The sequence below is a fragment of the Ranitomeya imitator genome, chromosome 1 (genome assembly GCF_032444005.1).
Source record: "Ranitomeya imitator isolate aRanImi1 chromosome 1, aRanImi1.pri, whole genome shotgun sequence".
NCBI lineage: Eukaryota > Metazoa > Chordata > Amphibia > Anura > Dendrobatidae > Ranitomeya > Ranitomeya imitator.
Window position 1 is genome coordinate 388,412,632 of NC_091282.1, and position 24,967 is coordinate 388,437,598.

Genomic DNA, 24,967 nt, shown 5'->3' on the forward strand with positions numbered 1-24,967 from the left:
AATTTACAATTTTCATGGTCATGAAAATCCAGGAAAATCTTTAAATGAGAAGGTGTGTCCAAACTTTTGGTCTGTACTGTATGTAAGGGGGTGTGCAGGTGGCTGGTTTGAGCCCTGCATTCCTGTGCATGCCTACCTAATGAAACTGGGTATGTTTTGTGTTTTGTGTTTGCTGTGTGCCCTGTGTAGTTTGTGATAGTTGACACTGATTAATATGATAATGGCTGACACTGTTATGATATCTGTTTGTTAGGGACAAGAATAGGGACAGTTAGTGGCAGTGGTAGGTCAGCATTGGTAAGGGTTATGGCAGTGTAGTTGTGGGTTAGTGTTAAGGAGGGCACTGTAGAGTAGGAGATTAGATAGTGTTGAGAACTGGTTTCAGTCAGAGTAGTGACAGTTGAGAAAGGAAGCGGAGCGAGTGTAGTGGCAGGGAGAGTGACTTTCTGAAGTAATTTTCAGGTAGTGGGAGGAGCTTGAGCAGAGTGAGAGGAATTGTTCTAGAAGGAGTGGCAGTGGTTGTGTGGTGAGTTACAGTTGAAAGAGACAGAAGAAGCACTGAGGGAAGCAGGTCTGGAGATGTTAGATCTTGAAGCAGGTGAATAGCGAGGCAGTCTGGAAGGGTTGGTGGCTTGTATGTGGGTTACCTCCCATGACGTCCGGGACTTAAGGTCCGAACAGGAATTGCAGAGGGAACCTGATTTTTCACCCAGGATGGGGAAAGTGGACGGGGAGTACCTAGTTTCAGAAACCTGGAATTCCCAGGGGACTGCGGGTCTGGAAGCCATGGTGCTAGAAGATAAGCTGAAGGAAAAGACCAGGGAACGTGCAGGAGGAGAAGTTCTTATGTCTTTTGAAGATTGTTGGATTAAATCTGTTATGAAGATGCACAAGTTAAGTAAAGTTTTACTGAAAATGAATCGGGACTTTGATAACATTTGTGTGTGTCTGCGACGGATTGGAGCCCTGTATGCTGTGAAGGATTCTGACTCACAGGTGGGTGAACTACTTGACCCGCAGAGCACACCACAAAATGGACATGATATTTCTGTAGCGGAGCGTCAGGGTGTGACGAGGAAGCAGCAGCAATCCCTTGGTACGGCTACCACCCTGGCCCCCGTTACATCTACATACTTGTCCATTTAAAAAACTTTCAGATTGTCATTTTGCTGTTCTCCTCATGTTAGACACACCTGGTGAGGTATATTAATGAAGTTGCAGGCCAAGGTCAACACACAGACCCAGAGCATTGGTACAAATGGCCTCAAAGCATGTGAAAAAACTAGGACTTAGACATCCTGGAACCACAAACCCAGAAGGGTAGGCGAGGAGGGCAATCAAAAGTCCAATACAGTACATAGAGGAAGCCAGAGAAGCCACAAACATATTTGCAAGCATAAATTGTACAGTATGAACAAAGTTTAATAATAGTTCATTAGCTTGCTGCAGCCGATGAGTTAGTCAAGGCTAGCAGAGGATAAATCGACAGATTGAGGTATGCAAAATCACAGAGGTTTTGAAAGATGAATAGACACGATATGATGAGATGGTGGAGCAGCCCAAACAGCAACTGGACTCTAGAGTCTCAATACAAGACACAGGTGTATCTGTAACTGAGCCTCATGAAGTTTAAGGAAGTAAAGTCACTGAAGTACATAAGGCAACATGCAAAACCCGATGTGGAGCACAGCAAGGGGTGGAAGCCAATGGGGAAGTGTTTAACACAGGCCTTGTGGGCCACATCCCACAAATTATAGTGGTCAATTGGTGGGGGTGGAGGTGTCAACAACCTGACACAGTGGTTAATAAAGTGGATACTTCTAAAATAAAAGCCTTATACAAAACAGATATCCCCTTTAGGGAAAAAACATAATTTAGCTGTATATATTCTATTTGGTTAGATGTAACTCTAGCAACCAAAATAACTTTGCTTAACCCTTTCCTGGCCTGTAAAGCACGTTTGTTTAAAAAAATACAAATAAAAAACACAAGTTTAATTATTACATCTTTTCCAATTTAAATAACGTTTAACCCCTTCATGACATATGACATTGTCACGCTCACGCCCTGACTGGTGGGTGTGAGCCAAGGGGTTTGTGGCCCCACTGTGCCATGAACCAAACTACCCTGGAAGGGGCGTGACTATGACAGCTGCCTTGGTCTTCTCTGGAGCCTCCGATAGTGAGGTCAGACTTGTGCGGCAGGCAGCTGCCAGGTGCTGTTAATGGGTGGTGTCTGGCTGTGGCTGCTGATCCCACTTGGAGAACACGAACACTGGGACAGGTGTGGGCACTAGCAGGACTAGCAGATGGGCACGGATGAAACTCAGATGAGTAGGTTGGCACGGCTGAGACACAGGGCTGGCAGGAACGGCAGAGACACAGGGATGGCAGGAACGGCAGAGACACAGGGATGGCAGGAACGGCAGAGAAACAGGGCTGGCAGGAACGGCAGAGACACAGGGCTGGCAGGAACGACAGAGACACAGGGCTGGCAGGAACGACAGAGACACAGGGCTGGCAGGAACGGCAGAGACACAGCGCTCGCAAGAATGGCAGAGACACAGGGCTGGCAGGAATGGCAGAGACACAGGGCTGGCAGGAACTGCAGAGACACAGGGCAGATTGGTGTGGTGTATTAAGGAACAGGTAGGGACCTGTTCACACAGGAGATGCAGGTAAGGAAACAAGCCAGAAGGAAAGGAGTATGAAGGAACAGGTTGGGACCTGTTCCCACAGAAGGTGATAGATGAATAAAACTTGGCACTCAACATGAGAAGAAAAGCTTCTTATTTTATTGATGCATCCAGACAAACAAAACTGCTAAACGTTTTCAGTCCACACTGGACCTTCGTCAGAGCATTTCTTTGACAATGACTAGATGTGGAAGCTAAATAGTATTGATGAGCGTCAGAGAGGAGAGAAATACTGCGTCTCTCCTGGCCACATTGCTCTCCTTGGATCCGGACCTACAGCGCCGTTATCCCCTCTAGGCTCTGCTCCTAACCGTGGCGCTCCCTCCACATATCAGTGTACTCCGATCCTTCAGCAGACACCTGCTGCAGTATTTCTCTCCTCTCTGACGCTCATCGATACTATTTAGCTTCCACATCCAGTCATTGTCAAAGAAACGCTCTGACGAAGGTCCAGTGTGGACCAAAAACGTTTAGCAGTTTTGTTTGTCTGGATGCATCAATAAAATAAGAAGCTTTTCTTCTCACGTTGAGTGCCAAGTTTTATTCATCTATATTCTATGGGGTGGACACTCTACTTGAGCACCTCCAATCCCCACATCTATTGAGTGCCATGTTCTCCAATAGCACACAGAAGGTGAACCGCAAGGTATGCGGAGAGGATCTGCAGCAAGAGACTCTGCAACAGCAAGAGCAAAGCAGAGCAAAACCACAAGGTATGCGAAGAGGAGCTGCAGCAAGAAATTCTACAGCAGCAAGAGCAGAGGAGAGCGAAACCGCAAGGTATGCAGAGAGGAGCTGCAGCAAGAGATTCTGCAGTAGCAAGAGCAGAGCAAAACCTCAAGGTACGCGGAGAGGAGCTGCAGCAAGAGATTCTGCAGCACCAAGAGCAGAGCAAAACTGCAAGGTGTGCGGAGAGGAGCTGCAGCAAGAGATTCTGCAGCAGCAGAGTGGAATGGAGCAGAATCGCAGGAGTGCAGAGCAGAGGTAGAAAAGTGGTTCAGAGTGAACACAAGTAAGGACACAGTAGGGAAAGTACAGACAAGGAGACAGTGGTAGGACAGAGTTCAGACAAGGTAATGGAACAAGACAAGGTACTGTAACAAAGACACAGGGTCCAGGATATTCAGCCTCCTGGAGGGCAGACAGACAGGTACAAGGTAAAGTAAAGAGAACAACCTTCAGAGTAGTCACGATACAGATCAAGGCCTGGCAGCTCAGAAGAAAAACACTAACTGAGTTAACACATTGCACAGGCCCAGTCCACAGGGTGGAAATGCCCTAATTACTGGAGGCCTCTTGGTAATTGGTCAGGAACAGATTAGACAGGTGCACCTGATTCCTATACGAACCAGAGAGTTCTGGTGCACACAGCATGAAGCATGCAGAGCACAGAGGCAGAGAATATGGAGCTGGCAACAGACAGAACACAACATGACATGGAGCAGTGCGTAAGATGGTGTGAGAGATGAGAGGCCATGCCGTGATGCCAGCAGCATTGTTACAGTACCCCCCTCTTTACGGCCCCTCTTCTTCAAGCCCGCCAGAATAACTTGTAGAATAAGGATAGGAGCAAAAATAGTCAGAGCCATCACAAAATTCCTCGGGTAGGATGAGGTAAGTGTGACATAAGATATCTCAGGTTGCCCAGTCTCTTTGAGTCCAGCAAGATCAGCTGAAGATACAAGGGCCAGGACTTCTTTCACCTGGTTAACAGAAAGCAGGGACTTGGAAGCTTCTGTTTTCACCTCAGCATAATCCGATTCTTTGGAAACTGAAGACGCCTTCACTGGATCAAACTTAAGCCCATCATCACAAGAAAATTGAACCTCCTCCTTTAGACTGGTGGAAAGCAGAGATGAGAACACTTCTGTCTTGGGATCTTCACCCAAAGGCCATAAGGAAGCTGTAGGCATACGTACAAGAAATATCTTCAGCCCGGTACTCTGAGAAAACTGGACCTCCTCTTCTGGATTAGAGGATGAGTAAATCTCTGTCTTGGTCTTATCACCAAGTTGCCACTTGGAAGCAGAAGGCATACATTTAGGAAGCCCCATCAGCCTGTTACTCTGACAAACTGGACCACCTCTTCTCCCGGATTGGTGAAGAACAGAGATACAAGAGCTTCTGCTTCAACTTCTTCATCCACCTGCCACATGGAATCTAAACGCATCTTTACAGGAATTATCTTCTGCCCATAGTTCAGAGAATACCTTTCAAGCGACAGGGATGTTCCTGGGAACTTTTCACTGGTATTGTCACTGGAGGTGTGCGAAGAGGGTGCCACTACTTCCTTTACTTCGGTGAGGTCAGCACACCATGACTCAATAGCCAGCCTGTTAGGTGGAGAAGATATCAACACTGTAGATTGACCTTGCAGTTTAGGAACAAGAAACCTCTGGAGACTTGATAGTTCCAAACTCAGAAGCACACTGGGTCTTCGGACCAGAACGAGCAGCAGAGTATCCGGGTCAGAACGACCAATGGGCAGACTGGTCAACAAGTTGAAAACAAATTTCTTCGAATATAATGCTCCAATTTGGAGCTGTTGTAGTCCCTTGGACACTGGACTGTTCATAAGTAGGGCTCGGCCATCACCAAACACTTTCACAGGATTCTGGAGCTGTGGAACAGGAACATCACATAGACTTTGTCTGGTTAGCAGCTTGAATACATCTGCAGGGCCGAAGCTCCCACAAGGCACCAGATCAGACACAGACTTTAGCGGAAGGGAGTTATTCTCACCAAGGGCAGTCTCTCCTATTGGCCCAAGGTTTTGAAGCTTTAGATCCCCTGAAGAGAGGCCATCCAGGTGTTCCTCACAACAGCAGCGACATTGTATGCCCTTCTTATGGCTGATTTCAGGCTGCTGCTTTGACAGCCCACTCTCAACCTTTTTAGGCTTCACTCGGGTAGCTGCTTTAACGAGTAGAGGTACTGGAGGGTCACAGACGGTCATGGCTTGACGTGGAGGTTTCTTCACGGGTTTCGCCCATCTGGAGCGCCTCTTGGATCTAGGTGAGGAAGACTTTACAGGAGCAGGAGGACGAGGTATGTCAAAGACTCTACGGAAGAGATTCTGCAGTAGCAAGAGCAGAGCGAAACCGCAAGGTATGCAGAGAGTAATTGGTCAGGAACAGATTAGGCAGGTGCACCTGATTCCTATAAGAACCAGAGAGTTCTGGCATCTCCCCCTATGCACAAAGCAGGAAGCATGCAGAGGCAAAGAATATGGAGCTGGCGACAGACAGGACACAACATGACATGGAGCAGTGAGTAAGATGGTGTGTGAGAGATGAGAGGCCATGCCGTGATGCCAGCAGAGTTGTTACACATATATTTATGTCAACTTGTTAAATAAAAAAAGATGCAGCACTCACCAGATTCTTGCTGAAGATAGTGTCCTTTATTCGCTTAAAGCGATGTGAGACATTATGCGGAGAGGCGGCAGGAAAGAGGATTAGGTGCGGGGGAGAGGAGAAGGACTACGGCCGTTTCACGCAAAATGCGCTTCCACGGGTCCAGGTGCCAGGTGTGTGAGAGATGAGAGGCCATGCCGTGATGCCAGCAGAGTTGTTACACATATATTTATGTCATATGTCATGTCCCTGACTTTGCTGCAGGCTCAAACACTGAGCCCACTTCTTTCCCCACACATGACAGCTGATTTAATAAGCTGGCATGTGCCTTTAACAGCCGCCGGTAGATCGGACTCATGGCTACACCCGTGGCAGTTAACCAGTTAAATCACACTGGCAATCACTGACAGCAGGATTTAACAAGCGCCTGCTGGAAACGAGTCACAAGTCCTGCACATAGCCACCCCTGTCATGTGATATAGGGGTTTCAGTTGGTTGTCATGACAGCCGGGGGTCTGCAGAATACCCCTTAGCCTGTCATTATGATACTCCTGCGAATGCAAGCTCACGGCAGCGTTCATAGGAGATCATCATTTCTTCTATACATAGCAGTGCTAAAGCCCTGTTACAATGGCTTGCGAAAGTATTCACCCTCTTGGTATTTTTAGTGTTTTGCTAACTCATAACCTGGAGTATCAGTTTTTTTTAAGGATTTTCATAAGTTAGTGTAAAGAACATGCCTACAACTGTGAACATTAGGTTTTCTTTTTATTGTGAATAGTGATGACGAGAGAATACATTCAGAATTATCAAAGTATAGTGAGACACACACGCGCTAACTCGCAAAGGATGAATCACTCACTCATCAAAAGGAAACAGGACAGGTAGGTGCCACCACTGTCAAATAAAAGACCAATAAATATAAATGTAACTGAATCCGCACTAAAGGGGTACCAGAATGCAAGAAGAATGAAAAAATAGACTACTGTGCTAGTGCAAACAAAATCCCCATCAAATCCCTGTGATGGGCACTACAATCAGAAGATATGGTGAGGCTGCAAGGAATAAATAGTGTGCGTGCTATAATACCCTGCAGAACACAAGTTATGGTTTACCCCATGCCGTACAGGGAAGAAAGGGCGGGCACAAAGCTGAAAATACAATTAGTGCCACAATGGGCCGACACTCACCAAGGTAGAAGAGCAGCGTAGAATAACGAGGTGAGGTCCGTCCTAATTCTATGGTGAAAAGTCCGGCATTAATCAACCGCAGCGTAGCGGCGTGACATGGGTCAAACACAAGTGGTGCAACTTTCTCAATCCACCATAACATCTCCTCCTGCACCCCTCTCCAGAAGTTTGTCCACCATACTCCGCCCTCTCTCAGCACTGGAGCCAGTCCACGGTACCGCAGTTGTGGTCACGTAAAAGTTTGATTCCTCCTGCGCATGACAAATCTTAGTGGTTGAACTCCACCATCTCCAATCTGATAGCCACGGAATCTCTATCTTTCCTCCTGGTAGATGCAGACAGTTTCTGAAAACTGATGACCGTTGCAGTCCCCTAGTACCAATTGCCCAGTTGCCATTACTTTTGTAAGAAGGCCATGTCTAAGCTACAGCAGCATGTCACAGACAACATCACGCAATCCTTGACTAAATCTATGTCTGCCAGGGTGCATTTCACCACAGACACTTGACAAGTAAGAATGGCCATGGGCATTACATCCCGCTGACTGGGCACTGGGTGACTCTGGTGGTTGTGAGGGTAGGCACTGCACACAAGTCTTGGAATCCCCAAGGTTTGCAGGACAAACCTTTATATTTAACACTTTCTCCACTGCTTCTGCCTCCTCTATTTCTTCTAGGGCCTCCACCTGCGCCCTCAGCTTCTGCCTTAATGAGACATGCATTCCAACAGTGCTGATTGAATCCCCACCACCTCTGTACTGCGTAGCCAGGGCTCACCACAATCATGCAGTGTTAGAATTGATATGCCTTGGAGATCGCAGTCATACAGCTGAAGAGATGTGGACAGCTCTCTAAGCTGAGTTTGATCAATGGTTTTCTCTGCTGAACCTGCATACAGGGAAGGCCGTGCCCAATAACAGTACGAACCTGATGGCAGTCCTATGGTGAGGCAAGCTCACACACATGCCTTGCATGGCTCACGTCCTCAACCTGGTGGTACAGTATTTTCTCCACCACTATCCTGGCATGGGTGAGCTGCTCCAGAAAACATGGAAGCTGTGTGATCATTTCCACTGTTCACACCCCTCAGGTCATCAACTTGCATCGATACAGAGGTCTTTGTCCATGCCTGTTAACAGGTTGATATGCAATGTGCCAACATGGTGGAATTCCACTCTGCACATGTTGCAGCGACTATGGCAGGAGCAATGAGCCCTGACGCAGTATGTCATGTCGTATAGCCTGGGCCAACGCAGTACGGACATGGCGCATATCACGTTTACGGAGTGGGAACAACATCAGCATCAAAATTATGGTCATCTAAATGCTGGAGCAGAGTTTAAATAGCCTGTGGGAGGAGATGGTGATAACAGAAAAAGAGGAGAAGACAGAGGAGGATGAGGGAGCGATAACAATGTCTCTAAGTTTCAGACTGTTGTCACACAGGCAGGTGCCAAGGGAGGGTGGATTACTGTGATCTTGGGGGGCTTGTGATAATAGACAAATTGTTATCGAAGGTGCAAGATCCAAGCAACAAATGAGGGAGGAAGGGGTGATGGGCGAGCAACTGTCAGATGAAGAGGATAATCATCCCCTCTCGGTTGTTTGTGGTTGGTGGGAGTGGACAGAGGAAACAAGCATCATTGATACCCAGCCACGAAAACAGCATAGGCTTGGACCTCATGATAGAGCCCGAGATTGTGCCTTCTTGCTGCACTTTCTGCAACATGATCCCAATATAGTTATGATTAGGAGTACTGCTGACTAATGGGTTGCCACTTTGTTAGATCCATGTTATAAAACCACATTTTGCCAGATGCTTCCTGCCTTGGAAATGAACCCGCGAATGCTGCAGTATCGAAACACATTTTTACACAACCTTAAGAGAGCTTTTCCCCAAGACAGCAGTGAAGCACACAGATCACATTGCAGCTCAAGACTTCCAACTTCCATGTCAATTCGTCAATGCCAAAACATTTCCAACAGCAGAAGCAGCAGCAGCAATGGTGTAAGGGTAAGAAGCAATTTCTGTGAGTCCTTTGACATTTGACGAATGGAGAAGATGGTGCAGGAGTATCTAGAACTGAATTTGGTATTTAAAATGTCAGTGGCGCTTGCTAAACTACTTCCTTGCAGCAGATATTGTCACAGTACCACTTGTCTGTGTCGTATACTAAAGGTAATATAAACAATGGTATATCCGCGCTAGGAATAATCCCCTTTTGTTTATATAAGACACCGAAATGCAGCCTCTCTTATTTCGATTACCAATTAGTCCCACTTATATCTGTGGTTTTACCTTATTGGACACATATTGTTATCTCACAACACATGGGTGTGTTGGAGCACTGCTACCGGCCGGAGCAGCGCTCACCAACCGCAGGAGTTGTGAGATAAATCTACCTGAATATCAGGCTACATTATGAGGACTTTTCCAAGCGACGAAAAAGAGGAGAAACAAACCGGATCATAGGAGGTAATCTCGTCCCGGTTAGTACCTTCAGCAAAAGTATATTCGGGTTTTTTTTATGCATTTTTATGTGTTTTTACATATAGATTTTATATATCTTTCTGGGAGGATCTGTGCGCCCTCATAATACTAAAGAATATTTTATACTTCCATTTTATAGTATCCAAATTTGGATGAAATCTACATTGAAAGGAGCCTAGTGGGTACAGGGCAAAAAAACTGAAAAATACTGAAGGTCTCCACTGTGTCCAATAAGGTAAAACCATAGATATAAGTGGGCCTAATTGGTAATCGAAATAAGAGAGGCTGCATTTCGGTTTACTGTCTTATATAAACAAAAGGGGATTATTCCTAGCGCGGATATACCATTGTTTATAGAACTGAATTTGAATACCATCAGGAAGGTTTTCGACCCTTTCAAATTTTGGTCATTTAAAATGGATGAGTGGCCTGAGCTCGCCTCATACACCTTGGAGATTTTATCGTGCCCAGCAGATAGCGTTCTCTCAGATTGTGTCTTCAGCACTGCTGGTGGTGTCCTGACAAATAAGCGAAGCTGGCTGTGCCCTGAAAGTGTAGACCACCTTTCTTTTATCAATATGAACAAGTCATGACTCTCCAAGGACTTTTGCACCCCAGCCGCAGACTGTACAGACTAGGTGATATTACATTTTTTGGTGGGATGCATTTATGTCACGTAACTGCACTCTGTGATATCCTTAGTGTGGTATCTGTGCCTGCTGTGGCTGCTGCTGCTGCTAATGATGTTAACACGAATTTGTGGAAATGTGAACAGCCATGGTTGGTCTACCTCTGCGGAGCTAGTTGTAGTGGAAGATGTGTCAGTCCCAATTAAACTACTTCTGTTCTCGTGATATTTATTCCACTTCGGTGGTGTCAGGCCCTCTTTTTTTTAAATGCGAAAACTCCAAGTTGGGCATCCATCTCCTGGATTGGGTGTAGTGGAAGACCTGCCAAGGATGGTGAATATTTTCGCAAGCCACTGTATGTATAGCACAGGCGATTGGATGATTGCAGCATCAAGTCTCCAAAGGAGACTATAAAATACTGTAAAGATTGAAGACAAAAAGGCTTTAGGCTATGTGCACAAGTCAGGATTTTCTGCAGAATTTTCCTGAACAAAACCAGACTTTTTCTGCATCATGTGCATAAAAATTGCAGAATGCATTAAAAATAATGAAATGCTTATGTATGCCTTTTTTAAGCGTTTTTCCCACGGAAAATGGCCGAAAAAAACCGCTAAAAAACGCGAAAAATCCAGAAATTGTGTACACATAGCCTAAAATTATGAAAACAGTAAAAAACATGTTCAAATTATTCCTCTTTTATCCCATTAAAAATAAAGCAATAAATCAAAAAATACACATTTGGTATAGCGGAATTCAAAAATGTCCAATCTATCAAAGTATAAAGTAAATTAATAATTCAGGTTTGATGATAGAAGAGTAACGTGTATATTGTTTCTATTAATTTTTAACACAAATTACATTTTAATTTACTTGCTAATATTAAACAATGCAATGATATGTGAACCTGAGTAGCTGCATTCAGTATGTATACCTTTTGAAGAACAATGCATATTGCTTCTTCCTACTTCTGAATAAGTCTTTTGGAATATATGTCTCTATGTTGTGTTACAGTTTTCAATAAAACATGTTTTTAAAAAATTATTAATTAATCAAAACACTAAATGGTGTAACGAGAAAAAAAAATGAAAAGCTATAATATGTTTTTTTTTCTAACATTGCAACATTGCAATATAATGCAATAAGAGGCGATCAAAACATTGTATCTACCCCAAAATGGTATTAATAAAAATGTCAACTTGGCATGCAAAAAATCAGCCACTACCCAGCCCCAGATCCTGAAAAATGAGGTCTTGGAAAGAGTGGCAAATGCAAAAAGTTTTTTTATACAAATTTCTGAATTTTTTTCACCATCCAAAAAATAAACTATACATATTTGGTATCTGCATACTCGTACTGAGCTTGAGAATCATATTGGCTGGTCAGTTTTATCATATGGTAAACAAGGTAAATAAAGAACTCCAATAAAGAATTGTAAAATTGCACTTTTTTTTGCAATTTCACCAAACTTGGAATTTTTTTCTCGTTTCCAGTATATTACATAGTAAAATCGATGATGTCATTCAAAAAAACAACTCGCCTTGCAAAAATCAACCACTCATATAGCTATATTGAAGGAAAAATAAAAAAAGTTATGGCTCTCTGAAGAAGAGGAAGAAAACCCAAAAATGAAAATATGGGAAACAGCCATGGTGCGAAAGGGTTAAAATATGAAAAACAGCTTACTTGATTTTCTATAAAAGCTGGATCTATCAAATATAGAATAAACTAACCAATACAGTAAATGGTGAAAAAAAAAAAAAAAAATCAAACCACCAAAATTGCAATGAAAACCGTATATGTGCCCCAATAAATCTACAGGTTACAACACAAAAAAACTAGTCCTCACAGAGCGCTGACCGAAAAATAAAAAGTTATGGGTATCAGAAAATGGCACACACCAAACTTATTTTGCAAAGATCTGTATTCTTTTTAATCACTAAAATATATAAATAAATAAAATTATATAATTTTGGTATTGCTGTAACCATACTGATCTGAAGAATAATATTGTCAGCTCATCGCTGTAAAAACTCAACCCTAAAACAATGTCAGATTTTTTTTTACCATTTCACCCCAGCTGAAAATCATTATTTTTAATATTTTGGAAAGTGAACATTGTCAATAACAACATCTTATTCCTATGAGCTATGTCAATGGAAAAATAAAAAAATGTCATAGCTCTTAGAAGAGGTGAATGAAATACAAAAGCGCCAAAACAAAAATGAGCTCCAACTGGAAGGGGATAAAATATTTTGAAATTGTAGAATAATTTGATTTACTGTATGAGATGATGAGGTATTGCAGGATCTACTAAATATGTCCAACATACTAAAAAAAAATGAATTGATGGCGTTAATAAACTTATAGCACATCCTAAAACTGGTGTAGTAGGTTTATTAGAAAGCTAATACGCCAGTACGTTTTAATACTCAGAAAAATGTGCAACCACCATAAAAAAAAAAACCCCGCTGATGATAAAAGAAAGTTTTCACAGGATATGATTCATGACTTCAAAGAAATTTCTGTTTTATTCCAGCAAGTTTTCAAAAGTAAACTATCTGCTGGAATAAAATGTGTGAGTCGATGTTTTCAAAGTACGGAAGCTATTTTCAGTTCATTAAAGTCCCTTGTGATTTTTATAATAAGAACAACCCTGAGGTATAGCGAGAAATAAGAAGTAAAGCAAAATACGTAAAGGTTATACCCTCAATATAAGATGACCCATTACTAAATGTAGGTTAGCAAAAATATCATGGCTGCCCAAGTTTTCTAGTGTACGACTTTGGAATGCGTGAAAGCAAGGACTATGTATAATAAACCCTCATGGAAGTGGTGAATTAAAATCTTATATCAGTAAGGATTATTAATCAAGGGGATGCCTATTAATATTGTGAATTATGTTTTTTTATGGGTCTATGTATTCTATCATTTGCAAAGAGGAAAATACAAAGCACAAGATTTTACTGCTAGCTATTTAATGACAAATAGGCGCAGCATAATATACTGTATATGACCAAGAGATAACTTAAAGTCACAGACTGCAGGGAAGAGCAGGGACTGTTGAGTTAATCGCCAAGTTTTTATTGTTGCCATATTCTGAGACCCATAATATTTTCTTTTATCTGGCAATGGAGTTATGTGAAGGGTTATATTTTGCAGGGCATTGATATCATTTTGGGAGAGATGTTATATTCTAATCACTTCTTCCAACATTTTTTCAAGTATTGCAATTAATAAAAGAAACACAATTTTTAGTGTTTTAATTTTGGTTCTGTTTATGGTGTTTAACGATTAGGTTAATTATTATATATTTTGACATACTAGACTTTTGCTGATGTGGTGATACCTCATATGTGTATTATGTTTATTTTTATTATCTTAATTATAATGGAGGTAAAAGACCTGATTGCTTATAGTATATATAGCCATTCCCCAGAATTGCTGAATATAGTAAAAATCATGTTCTCCTTTTGAAACACGGCAATAGGCAGGGTTTCAGTGGAACTCTACTATGACAGACACTGAGGTCTTCAATAGATCGCTGGCTGTCATAGCAACCCATCGGTGCCATAGATGTTGACAAGGAGTTAAAGAGGACCCATTATTTTTTACCTATAAATTTCTGTAAATATGACTGACAGAGAGATTAAACATAAGAAAGAAGTATCTTTTTAAAGTATATTTTAACATGTTGTCACTTTTGTATTACTATTTCTTTGACCATCTTCCTGTGTATAGGGGCTATCTGAAAAATGATATTGGTGGAGATAAGGATTAGGTAGTTTAAATTCAAACATGTTAGGTGTTGAGTTCCCGCTGCTGCACAGGAGGAATCTCAAACCATGTCTGCTGCAGTCTCCCATTCTCCTCCAGCCACAGTAGAGCCTGCTCAGCGGAGACGTCGGTCCCAGCATCTGGATGACTGGTTACTACTGCCCTTCCAGGCTCTGTCATTGCAGCCAGCAATGTTCAGCAGCGAGCAGGTCTTTCTGGGACTAAGTCCCGCTTTTCCCATACTGAGCATGCCCACGGGATGACCTCCCATTTGAGGTCTGGGGTCACATGCTCAGGTCCTGTAGCAGCTCCTATTGGACCACCAGGAAAGGCCTTGACTGCTACAGCTATAAAAGGTTTGCATGGCCGCACAGCCATGCGCTAGTATCAACCTATGTTTGAGCCTTGCTACTGTGTGGTCATGTTTGCATGAGGTCAGGGTTGGTTGAAATAAGCCCCTAGAATACCAGCCCCTCCAGTGAGGAGTTGTTTGTGTGCTATGCTGACTGCATGACCACAGTTTTGCTCTGTTTGGTAGCTGTGTTCCTCTGTGATGTTAACAGGGCACAGTGTTTCCCTATCCTAATGATTCTGTGAAGTAACAGAGTTCGATAATACCACCATATAGTACCGCCAATTACTAGCAGCAGGTTCCTCTCCTGCACAGTGGACCCCGGGTTGCAAACTCACCTATTAATATATATATTTTTACTCGGTGCATTCCGCTAACCCTAACACAAGCATATATGTTCTCTTTATTCTCCAGACCGATAAGCAACCTCCAGATGTGTCTTGCAATGGTTTACAACATATCCTAATACAGAAGACATGAACGCTTGTCCAACAATTATCTAAAGTATATGGGCACCTTAACATACAAAAGTTTCTATCCCCATAGGAAATGATCTTAATAATAAAACCTTATACTCTCCTCCTCTCCTCCTATACTAGCGCCATTCCAGTGACGTTGTCCCCATTACAGCGATGCCACATGAGCAATGCAGGCAATCAGGGGGTACTATTGGACTACTGTGCTATGACTACCTTGAGATGATCCTTGGACCCAAAAGAAAATGAGAGCACAGCAGCTCATTAATGATAAATAATTAGCTACCAGACTCACATGGCACAACCATGTCATGTAACTCCCAAGAGACTGCTGTTATGGAAGGTAAGTATAAGGTGTTTTTTAGTGGGGAACTGGATATTTAAGGATGGGTTTTCCATTCACCCATGACAGCACATAGAAAGTGAGTATAAGGTGCTTTTTAGTGGGGAATTTGGGTATTTAAGAATGGGTTTTCCTTTCACCCATGACAGCACATCTGAGATAGGGATCCGCTCAACAAGAATAGGAAACCTACTTTAAAAGGGAGGCTTCTCTCCGCCGCATCAGTTGGTTTCCTGTCCTTCATGGGGAACCTGGTGCTGAAGCAGGTGGTAGAAGATCAAGACTTACTCAGGCCTGTCCCGGCATCTGGAAGAACGGCAGCAGGATTGTAGCACCAGCTTCAGGCACTGAAAGTGCAGCTGCTGGTCCAATAGCATGAGCACTCCGTTGACGGGGCTTTTGACCCAGAAGTAAGAAAACACTTCCTGTGGGTGTCAAAGGAGGCATGTACAAGAAGGAGAAACTGTGTGGTCCCTCATTCAAAATGAGGTCTGACCACGTGTAGAGCGCTTGTTCTCTGGCTCTCCTTCTTAGGTACAATGGAGAAGCATTTGCAGTTACTGCAGCGTGGACACAGTGGTGGCAGTCATTCAAGTGGAACAAGTGATAGCAAAAACAGCCACAGGAGCAGACGGGGTCATGACTCCCTTGTCTCCAGAGAGGATCTGTTGTGTGTCCTAATCAAGTCTCATAATCCAGTACCCTTAAAGTAAAGGTGGATGGTGAGTGATCTTTGTGAATGTTCACATTGTCAAATAGGCCCTTTTTGTTCTTGTTATTTGTGACTAGGAAAGGACTTGAAAAGCTATCACAAAAAGGAAAAATAAGGAATATACACTATGCAGAAGAGAAATGGCAGAAAAAACTGTCCAGCCTGTAAACAAAAAAAATTTCTGAAGAGACTTCCAACTTCGCTATGAATTTGAGATCGGTTATCAGGGCAGAGGTTGAAGTTTCCCTAAAAACACTTATGAGGAATGGGAAGAAAAGGTCTTTAGCTTAATTACCTTATTTAAATAAATCCCTCAAGACGTGTCCGCTCTTTGCCGGTCATTACACTGGCTGCCCATTCAGTACAGGATCAAATTCAAAGTACTTGTTCTCACCCACAAAGGTCTCCACAGTGCGGCACCCCCTTACATCTCCTCCCTCATTTCTGTCTATTGGCCTAGCCGATAGCTGTGCTCTGAAAATGCCTTTCGACTAACCTCTGCACCAATCCTCTGGAATGCTCTACCCCAAGAAACTAGGACCATCCAAAAGTTGCATAGTTTTAGGAGCTCCCTCAAAACACATTTATTCAGAGCAGCCTATCACGTTCCCTAATCAAAGTCATTTTATGTGCAAGTGTGTATGTGTAGCCCATTCACTATCACTATCTATCCCCCACTCCCTCAAGATGGCTGGACCATCATTCTAAATATACACCTGTACTTTTTATCTCCCCCACCTCATTGTAGATTGTAAGCTCTCACGAGCAGGGTCATCCTAGTTTGCTTTAATTATTATATTGTTAACGTTATTACTTATGACTGTTGTGATTGAAACTGTTAAACTGTAAAGCGCTGAGGAATATGTTGGCGCTATATAATTAAAGATTATTACTATTATTATTATTAATAAGTCAGAAGGCAAATATGAGTCCTCCTCCTCTTCATCTTCTGATAGTAGGTAGGGTGTAGACCATGCTTCCTTATGGAAGATACAAATTGATTAAGGCCATTAGAACCACCATGTGCCTTAAGGAGGAAAAAATACCTAGATCTCTAGAGGATGTTATGTTTGGGGGTTTAGAACAAAAGAAAACATGTACATTTCAGATCAATGAAAAATACATATGCTTTTTGGAAAAGAAAGGAAATGGCCAGAGAAGAGAGGCACTCTACCCTCAACTTCAAAGAGGAGATACCACTTTGACGAAAAAGAGGTAGCATTATGGGACAAGGTCTCAAACATAGATATAGAGTTGGCAAAGTATTTGAAAAAATCTGCCTTTCTCCTTGAAGACACTGGTGTCCTGAAGGACCCACTAGATAAGGAGGCAGATGGGTATTTGAGTCACATGTACCTCGGCAGGTACTTTAAAATCAGCAATTGTAGGGACTTGTACTGCCCATTCAATGATGATCTTGTTATAACAACTGGAAGACCAGTTAAAAAATAAAACCCCAAGAGAAAACTTTATGACTCACTTACCATTAATACAGGGGGTGGCAGCCTTTCTGGCAGATGTCTCAACAAACTCAGTAAGGCTAGCAAACAGATCAGCTAGTCTTTCTAACACAGCTCGGCGAGCCAGGAATTTTTCAGTCAAAAACCAAATTGTGTTCTATTCCATGTGATGGACAATTCCTCTTCAGTCAGACTTTGGACAACATATTGAAAAAGGCGGTAGTAATAAAGTGTTTCCCAGCTTTTCCATAAACGAATTCAAGAAGGACTCCTTTCAAAATGTGGAGCTAGGCCCCCTGGGACCAGAAAAGATAGGAAGATAAAAATAGTAAAAATCCAGGCTTTATGTTTGGAGGTTCCAGAAGAGTTTGTCTTTCCAATGACACCATTTCACAAATAGGGGAAAGGTTTACCCTCTTCATTTAGCCCTGGAAAAAGATCTCATCCAGTGCTTGGATACTAGAAATACTAGAATCAGGCCCTAAGTTAGAATTCTGAAGGGTTACCCCTCCCCCCCCCAGAATGTCATGCGAGGAACAGTTTTGGGTCTAGTCCAGAAGAAGGTTTTTGGCTAAGCATCTGTACAAGAAGGAGGAGTATTTTATTCCCCCTTTTTTCCTAATAAAAAAACCACACAATACGTTCAGGGCCATTATCAACTTAAAAAGTCTAAACAGATTGCTGGTGCAGTTTCAAGATGGAATCGATAAAGTCAGCTATGCTACAAGACTTCTGGTTCTAGAGTGCTGCATTGTGGTTCTAGACTTAAATTATGCATATTACCATGTTCCGATACACACAGACCATCAAAAATTAGTCAGGGTGGCCTTAATTGTGCAGGGAAAACTAATAGATTTTAAATTTAAAGCTTAGCCCTTCGGTTTATCTATGGCTCCGAGGGTTTTCACCAAACTTATAATCGAGATAAAAGCTTATATTTAGTTTCAGAATTCTCTGGTTGTTCCCTATCTGAAGGATTTTCCGATTGTGGGAAGTTCAGTGGAACATTGCAACCCACAACTGGAAGGAGTCAGAAACATCTTAAAGGAGCTGGGCTGGTTACTGAATTTTACTAAATCAAAACTAAAGCCATTAAAAATATTGTCCTTTGTAGGTATTATTTTGGATTCGGTAGACCAGTCTTGTTTCCTTCCCTAAGAGGAGATTATCAGAGTAAAATCTATGGAATCAGCAGCAGTGAACATCCCAACATTGACAGTAAGGCAGGCACTGAAATTTTTGGGAACCTTGACTTTGTGTCATAAACCCAGCTGCACATCAAACAGCTAAAATGGGAGATATTGTTAGCTCAAAAACAATTAGGAGAGTGTTTAGAAGGGAAAGTAAATTTTTCTTCAGTGACAACAGACTCTCTCTTATGGTGGCTAAACATAGAAAATCAGGGGTTCCATGGATGTCTTGAACTCATCCAACTTTGGTGAAGAAGCTCCATTTCTTGATGTACATGACTTTGTCAATGCATGCATGCAATATGGATATACCATACTCACCTTTGATATCTTAATAGCTGCATACTTATAACACTTGATTGTGCTTCATCAGCCTCCACTTTTGTTCTATTAAAGTTGCTGATGACAAGGAAGGAGCGTTATCTGTTGGATTTTGGTTGGTGCGATAAAAACTAACTAACCAATTGTTTCTTTATTAGGGCATCTATATATCAGAGAAAAATTATCCCCTTGGCCCATTGGTGGTTAGTACAGCAGCTATTTTGTTATGTTTTAATTCCAATATTGCTATACCTACCGTATTTTTCGGACTAAAAGACGCACTTTTTTCCCCCAAAAAAAGGGGGGAAAATGGGGGGTGCGTCTAATAGTCGCAATGCAGGCTTACCTAGGTGGCAGAGGTGCGGTGGCAGAGGTCCGGTGGCAGAGGTGCGGTTGCGGGGGTGTGGCGGCAGAGGAGGCGCATTAAGCAGGGTCCCTTTCCCCGGTATGGTGATGCAGCAGGCCCGGTATGCAGCAGAGCCGGGTGAATCCTCTTGTTATCTGTGGTGGCGGCCATTTTCCGGAGGCCGCGCGTGCGCAGATGGAGCGCTCTGCTTCCCGGGGCTTCAGGAAAATGGCCGCCGCGATCTCCATCTGCGCACGCGCGGCCTCCCGCGGCCATTTTCCTGAAGCCCCGGGAGCAGAGCGCTTCATCTGCACACGCGCGGCCTCAGGAAGATGGCCGCGCCCACCGATAACAAGAGGATTCACCCGGCTCTGCTGCATACCGGGCCTGCTGCATCACCATACCGGGGAAAGGGACCCCGCTTCCTGCGCCTCCTCTGCTGCCACACCCCCGCCACCGCACCTCTGCCACTGGACCTCTGCCACCGCACCTCTGCCACCTAGGTAAGCCTGCATGGTACGCCAGGGACCCCTCTCACGCCATACCTCTCACTGCACCTCCTGATCCCAGCACCTCCTGATCCCAGCACCTCCTGATCCCAGCACCTTCTCATCCCAGCACCTCCTGATCCCAGCACCTCCTGATCCCAGCACCTCCTGATCCCAGCACCTCCTGATCCCAGCACCTTCTCATCCCAGCACCTTCTCATCCCAGCACCTTCTCATCCCAGCACCTCCTCATCCCAGCATCACCCCACCTTGCCTCCTGTGACCCTGCTCTGCCACCGCCATAAGATACTGTAAATTCGGACAATAAGACGGACCCCCATGTTATAAAAAATCTTTTTTTCTGCAATTTTCACCCCAAATTTGGGGTGCGTCTTATGGTCCGGTGCGTCTTATAGTCCGAAAAATACGGTATCTGTTCAGAATTGGGATCCATGTTCTGTATCCGTTTTCCGTTTTTTTGGAGAAAAGACCAATTTTCTGTTTCATTATTTATAACCTACAATACTATTTGTTGTGAAAAAACATTTAGCCCTTTTTAAGTTCTGATACATTGTATCCCTTTAACACTTCTTATGGTAGGGCATTCCACATTCTGGCAACTTGAACTGTAATGAACCCTTTGCTATTTAGATAATGGAATTGCCTATATTCTACACATAATTAATGTCCTCTCTTCCATTTTAATGCTGTTGATAGTTTTTTTTCTCAATATAGAATTGGGTTTTTATTTTTTTTAAGTAGTATAAGGCGAAAATATACAAATTTGATAACACCAGTATCATAATATATGCATTTGATAATACTATTATAATTATATTGCCCTCGAGACTAAAGTCAACGAAACCCTGAAAGCAATTACTGTACATAATTCCTCTTTTTGCCCATTTCACATTTCACTCTACAATGAATTGTTCCCTTTTTTCAGAAAGTTATATGGTATATTAAAGGGTGCTTCTAAAAAATACAACTTAATGTGAAAAGGACAAAACCTCCAAGGGCTAGGCCAGTAGAAAATCAATGATGGCTTTTGGAAGATGGGATGAAAAAACTAAAATGCATTATTGTAAATGAATTGACTTTGAAAATAAATGACTGAAAACCAGCGGCTACTGGAAGAACTAAAGTTAATTCTCTTCATGGTGCCAAACTTTCAGTAGAGTGGAACCTTCATAACGCTATTAACCTGCAGATCAACTCTGTAACTGCAGTGTTGTGAATTCCGCTCTTGGGCTCCCTCCGGTGGTTGTAAGTAGCATTTTTGTGAGTTCTGCTCTTGGGCTCCCTCCTGTGGTTTTGAGTGGTATGGCTGCTTCTTGGATTTAGCTTCAGCAGCTGTTTTCACTGATCGTCTTTTTGGCTCGGCTATATTAGTCTGGCCTTATCCCTCATTCAATATCAGTTGTCAATTGTTCCTGCCTGGAGTCATTGCTCTTAGGATTTTCCTGACACTCTGACCAGTTCAGCAAAAGCTAAGTCCTTGCTTTTCCTTTTGCAGTTCACTTGTTGTGGACTTGTTGTTTAGCACTTTCTATGTTTTGTTCATTTGTCCAGCTTATCAGTATGGATCTATTCAGCTAGGCTGGAAGCTCTGGGCAGCAGAAATTGCCCTCCACACCTTTAGTTAGGTGTGGAGATTTTTGCATTCCTCTGTGGTGGACTTTTTCTAGTTTTTATTACTGACCGCACAGCGTTCTGTCCTGTACTTTTTCTATCTAGCTAGAAGTGGCCTCCTGTGCTTAATCTTGTTTCATACTACGTATGTCTTTTCCTTCTCCTCTCACAGTCATTACTTGTGGGGGGCTAATCTATCCTTTGGGGATTTTCTCTGAGACAAGATAGTTTTCCTGCTTCTATCTTTAGGGGTAGTTAGCTCTTAGGCTGTGACGAGATGCTTGGCAGAGTTAGGAGCATTCCACAGCTACTTCTAGTATTGTGTCGAGCTTAGGGACTGCAGTCAGTATAGTTACCACCTGCTCAGAGCTAGTCGCATGTCGCTCCTTAATCACCAGACCATAACACCGCAGGTCAATAGCATTATCCAACATGACAGGTTCCCTTTAAGCCTGGTTTAACACAGTTGTAGTTTGGCCATAACTTTGCAAAATTGTTCAAAAAATCTTAAAATGGCTGAAACGTGTGGACTCAGCCTAATATATAATTTATTTCTCACAAAATAAGAAATTTTATTCGCTTTACTTGCAAGTGGTTTTATTGTTATAGCTGATTAATGAATACTTTTCAATTACAATAATTTTATTAATGTTATTTTTATTACCAAAAATAGAAAATCCAGGTAAAGATGTATCACTTTCGTTGATGTTGATAATCTTGCAAATCTAATTTTTTATTTCTTTCCCCACTCAGGAGCTTCCTGATTACCTAAGAGAACAAACATACCTGAAAGAATGGCACATTCATAAAACCCTCATAGTTACCATTCCAGACTATATTCAGGCATTTGAAGATATGAAAATTTTGGATATGTCACAAAACAAAATCACATGTCTTCCTCCTGAAATAGGTGAGTAAAAATAATGTTTAGTTTCAAACTACAGGGAAAAAAAATCATAGGTGTATATACAATGTGTTGTCTATTATAGCTGCATGCCCATGAAAAGGAATAGTACAGTAACTTCATACACTAATAGATACCATTTATTTCTCTAATGCATCTAAAATGAAACCATCTGTGGGAATAGTCTTGGTTAAAAACTTCAACTTCCATGCTAATCTATGTGTCTATGTTTTAAGACTATAAAAGAATTCTGTGCAGACTTCTAAGGATCACTTAAATGGGGGATCACTTACGTGACCCCAAATGCTAAAAAATAGGTTCCTCAATGTGTTTGTATGTTGGTGCCCTCTGGAAAAACAATGGCATATATTTTACAAATGCATGTGAGGGCATTTTTCTTATGTGGTATCTCACAGTTACACAAATTAACTGCCTTAGTTATTCCATCTCTGATGTTACTTACAATGTACTCAACTTAGCAATCTAGAATTATTTCTCCCCAATGTTAGATTGAGCTTACACATAGCTTTTTGTTCCCGTTACCTACCATATCAGGGTCCTCACTTAGCCAAAGCAACCTTTCTTGCCTCTCTGTTCTTGCCTCTGGAATTAACAACCATATTCCAGATTCACAGCCATGTAACAGTATCATGTGGAGAATTGCTATCTCTGTCCTTCGTTAATACACCTTTGTGCGACCTAGTCCTCTTAGTTCCATGCTTCTCACTATCTACATCCCCACTTAACTTGTAAAGAAATCCTCTCTGCTCCATAATGCCTCCCTGCTGCAGGGCTTAGATAGCTGGTAACATTTCCATGCACTGTGTCTGCAATGTGCCCTTGCTCCAGGGGCGGACACTCACAGCTTGGAGCCCCTGTGCAAGAAATGTGTCTGGGCCCCCCTTTTATGATGACAAAGCTATGTATATATATATATATATATCTATATATATGTATATATATAGATATATATATATATATATAAAAAGGGAATACTCAACACATCCTACATCTGAATGAATGAAATATTCTCATTGAATACTTTGTCCTGTACAAAGTTGAATGTGCTGACAACAAAATCACACAAAAATCATCAATGGAAATCAAATTTATTAACCAATTGAGACCTGGATTTGGAACGATACTCAAAATCAAAGTGCAAAATCAAATTACAGGCAGATCCAACTTCAGTGGAAATGCCTCAAAACAAGGAAATGATGCTCAGTAGTGTGTGTCTGGCCTCCATGTGAATGTGACCTCCATACGATGACTGGGCATGCTCCTGATGAGGCGGCGGATGGTCTCCTGAGGGATCCCCTCCCAGACCTGGACTAAAGAATCCACCAACTCCTAGAAAGTATGTGGTGCAACGTGATGTTGGTGGATGGTGCGAGGCATGATGTCCCAGATGTGTTCAATCAGATTCAGGTCTTGGGAATGGGCGGGCCAGTCCATAGCTTCAATGCCTTCATCTTGCAGGAACTGCTGACACACTCCAGCTACATGAGGTCTGGCATTGTCCTGCATTAGGAGGAACCCAGGGCCAACCGCACCAGCACATGGTCTCACAAGGGCCTCAGGATCTCATTTCGGTACCTAATTGCAGTCAGGCTACTTCTGGTGAGCAAATGGAGGGCTGTGCAATCCTCCAAAGAAATGCCACCCCATGCCATTACTGACCCACTGCCAAACCGGTCATGCTGAAGGATGTTGCAGGCAGCAGATTGCTCTACATGGCATCTCCAGAATCTGTCACATCTGTCACATGTGCTCAGTGTGAACCTGCTTTCATCTGTGAAGAGCATAGGGCACCAGTGGCGAAATTGGCAATCATGGTGTTCTGTGGCAAATGCGAAGCATCCTGCACTGTGTTGGGCTGTGAACACAACCCCCATCCGTGGACGTTGGGCACTCCAACCATCCTCATGGAGTCGACTTCTAACTGTTTGTGCAGACACATGCACATTGCACATTTGTGGCCTGCTGGAGGTCATTTTTCAGGGCTCTAGCAGTGCTCCTCCTGTTCATCCTTGCACAAAGGCTGAGGTAGCCATCCTGCTGATGGGTTGTTGCCCTCCTACGGCCCCCTAAACATCTCCTGGTGTACTTGTCTGTCTCCTGGTAGTACATCCAGCCTCTGGACACTACACTGACAGACACAGCAAATCTTCTTGCCACAGCTCGCATTGATGTGCCATCCTGGATGAGCTGCACTACCTGAACCACTTGTGTGGGTTGCAGAGTCCGTCTCATGCTACCACGAGTGTGAAAGCACAACCAACGTTCAAAAGTGACCAAAACATCAGCCAGAAAGCATTGGTACTGAGATGTGGTCTGTGGTCCCCACCTGCAGAACCACTTCTTTATTGAGTGTGTCTTGATAATTGCCAATAATTTCCATCTGTTGTCTATTCCATTTGCACAACAGCATATGAAATTGATTGTCAAACAGTGTTGATTCATAAGTGGACAGTTTGATTTCACAGAAGTTTGATTTACTTGGAGTTATATTCTGTTGTTTAAGTGTTTCCTTTATTTTTTTGAGCAATGTATATACAGTATATATCCACACACAAGCACATACAAGTCATGTATACATATTACATAGT

General features: G+C 42.8%; 1 protein-coding gene across 1 annotated transcript in view; it reads left to right on the forward strand.

Moving 5' to 3' along the window:
* Positions 1 to 24,967, forward strand: part of LRRC2 (leucine rich repeat containing 2) — a 759,557-nt gene that overhangs the window by 326,054 nt on the left and 408,536 nt on the right. Inside the window, exon 4 of the mRNA XM_069745466.1 lies at positions 22,208 to 22,364. Coding sequence (XP_069601567.1) covers positions 22,208 to 22,364 — 157 coding nt within the window. The remainder of the gene's footprint in view (positions 1 to 22,207; positions 22,365 to 24,967) is intronic.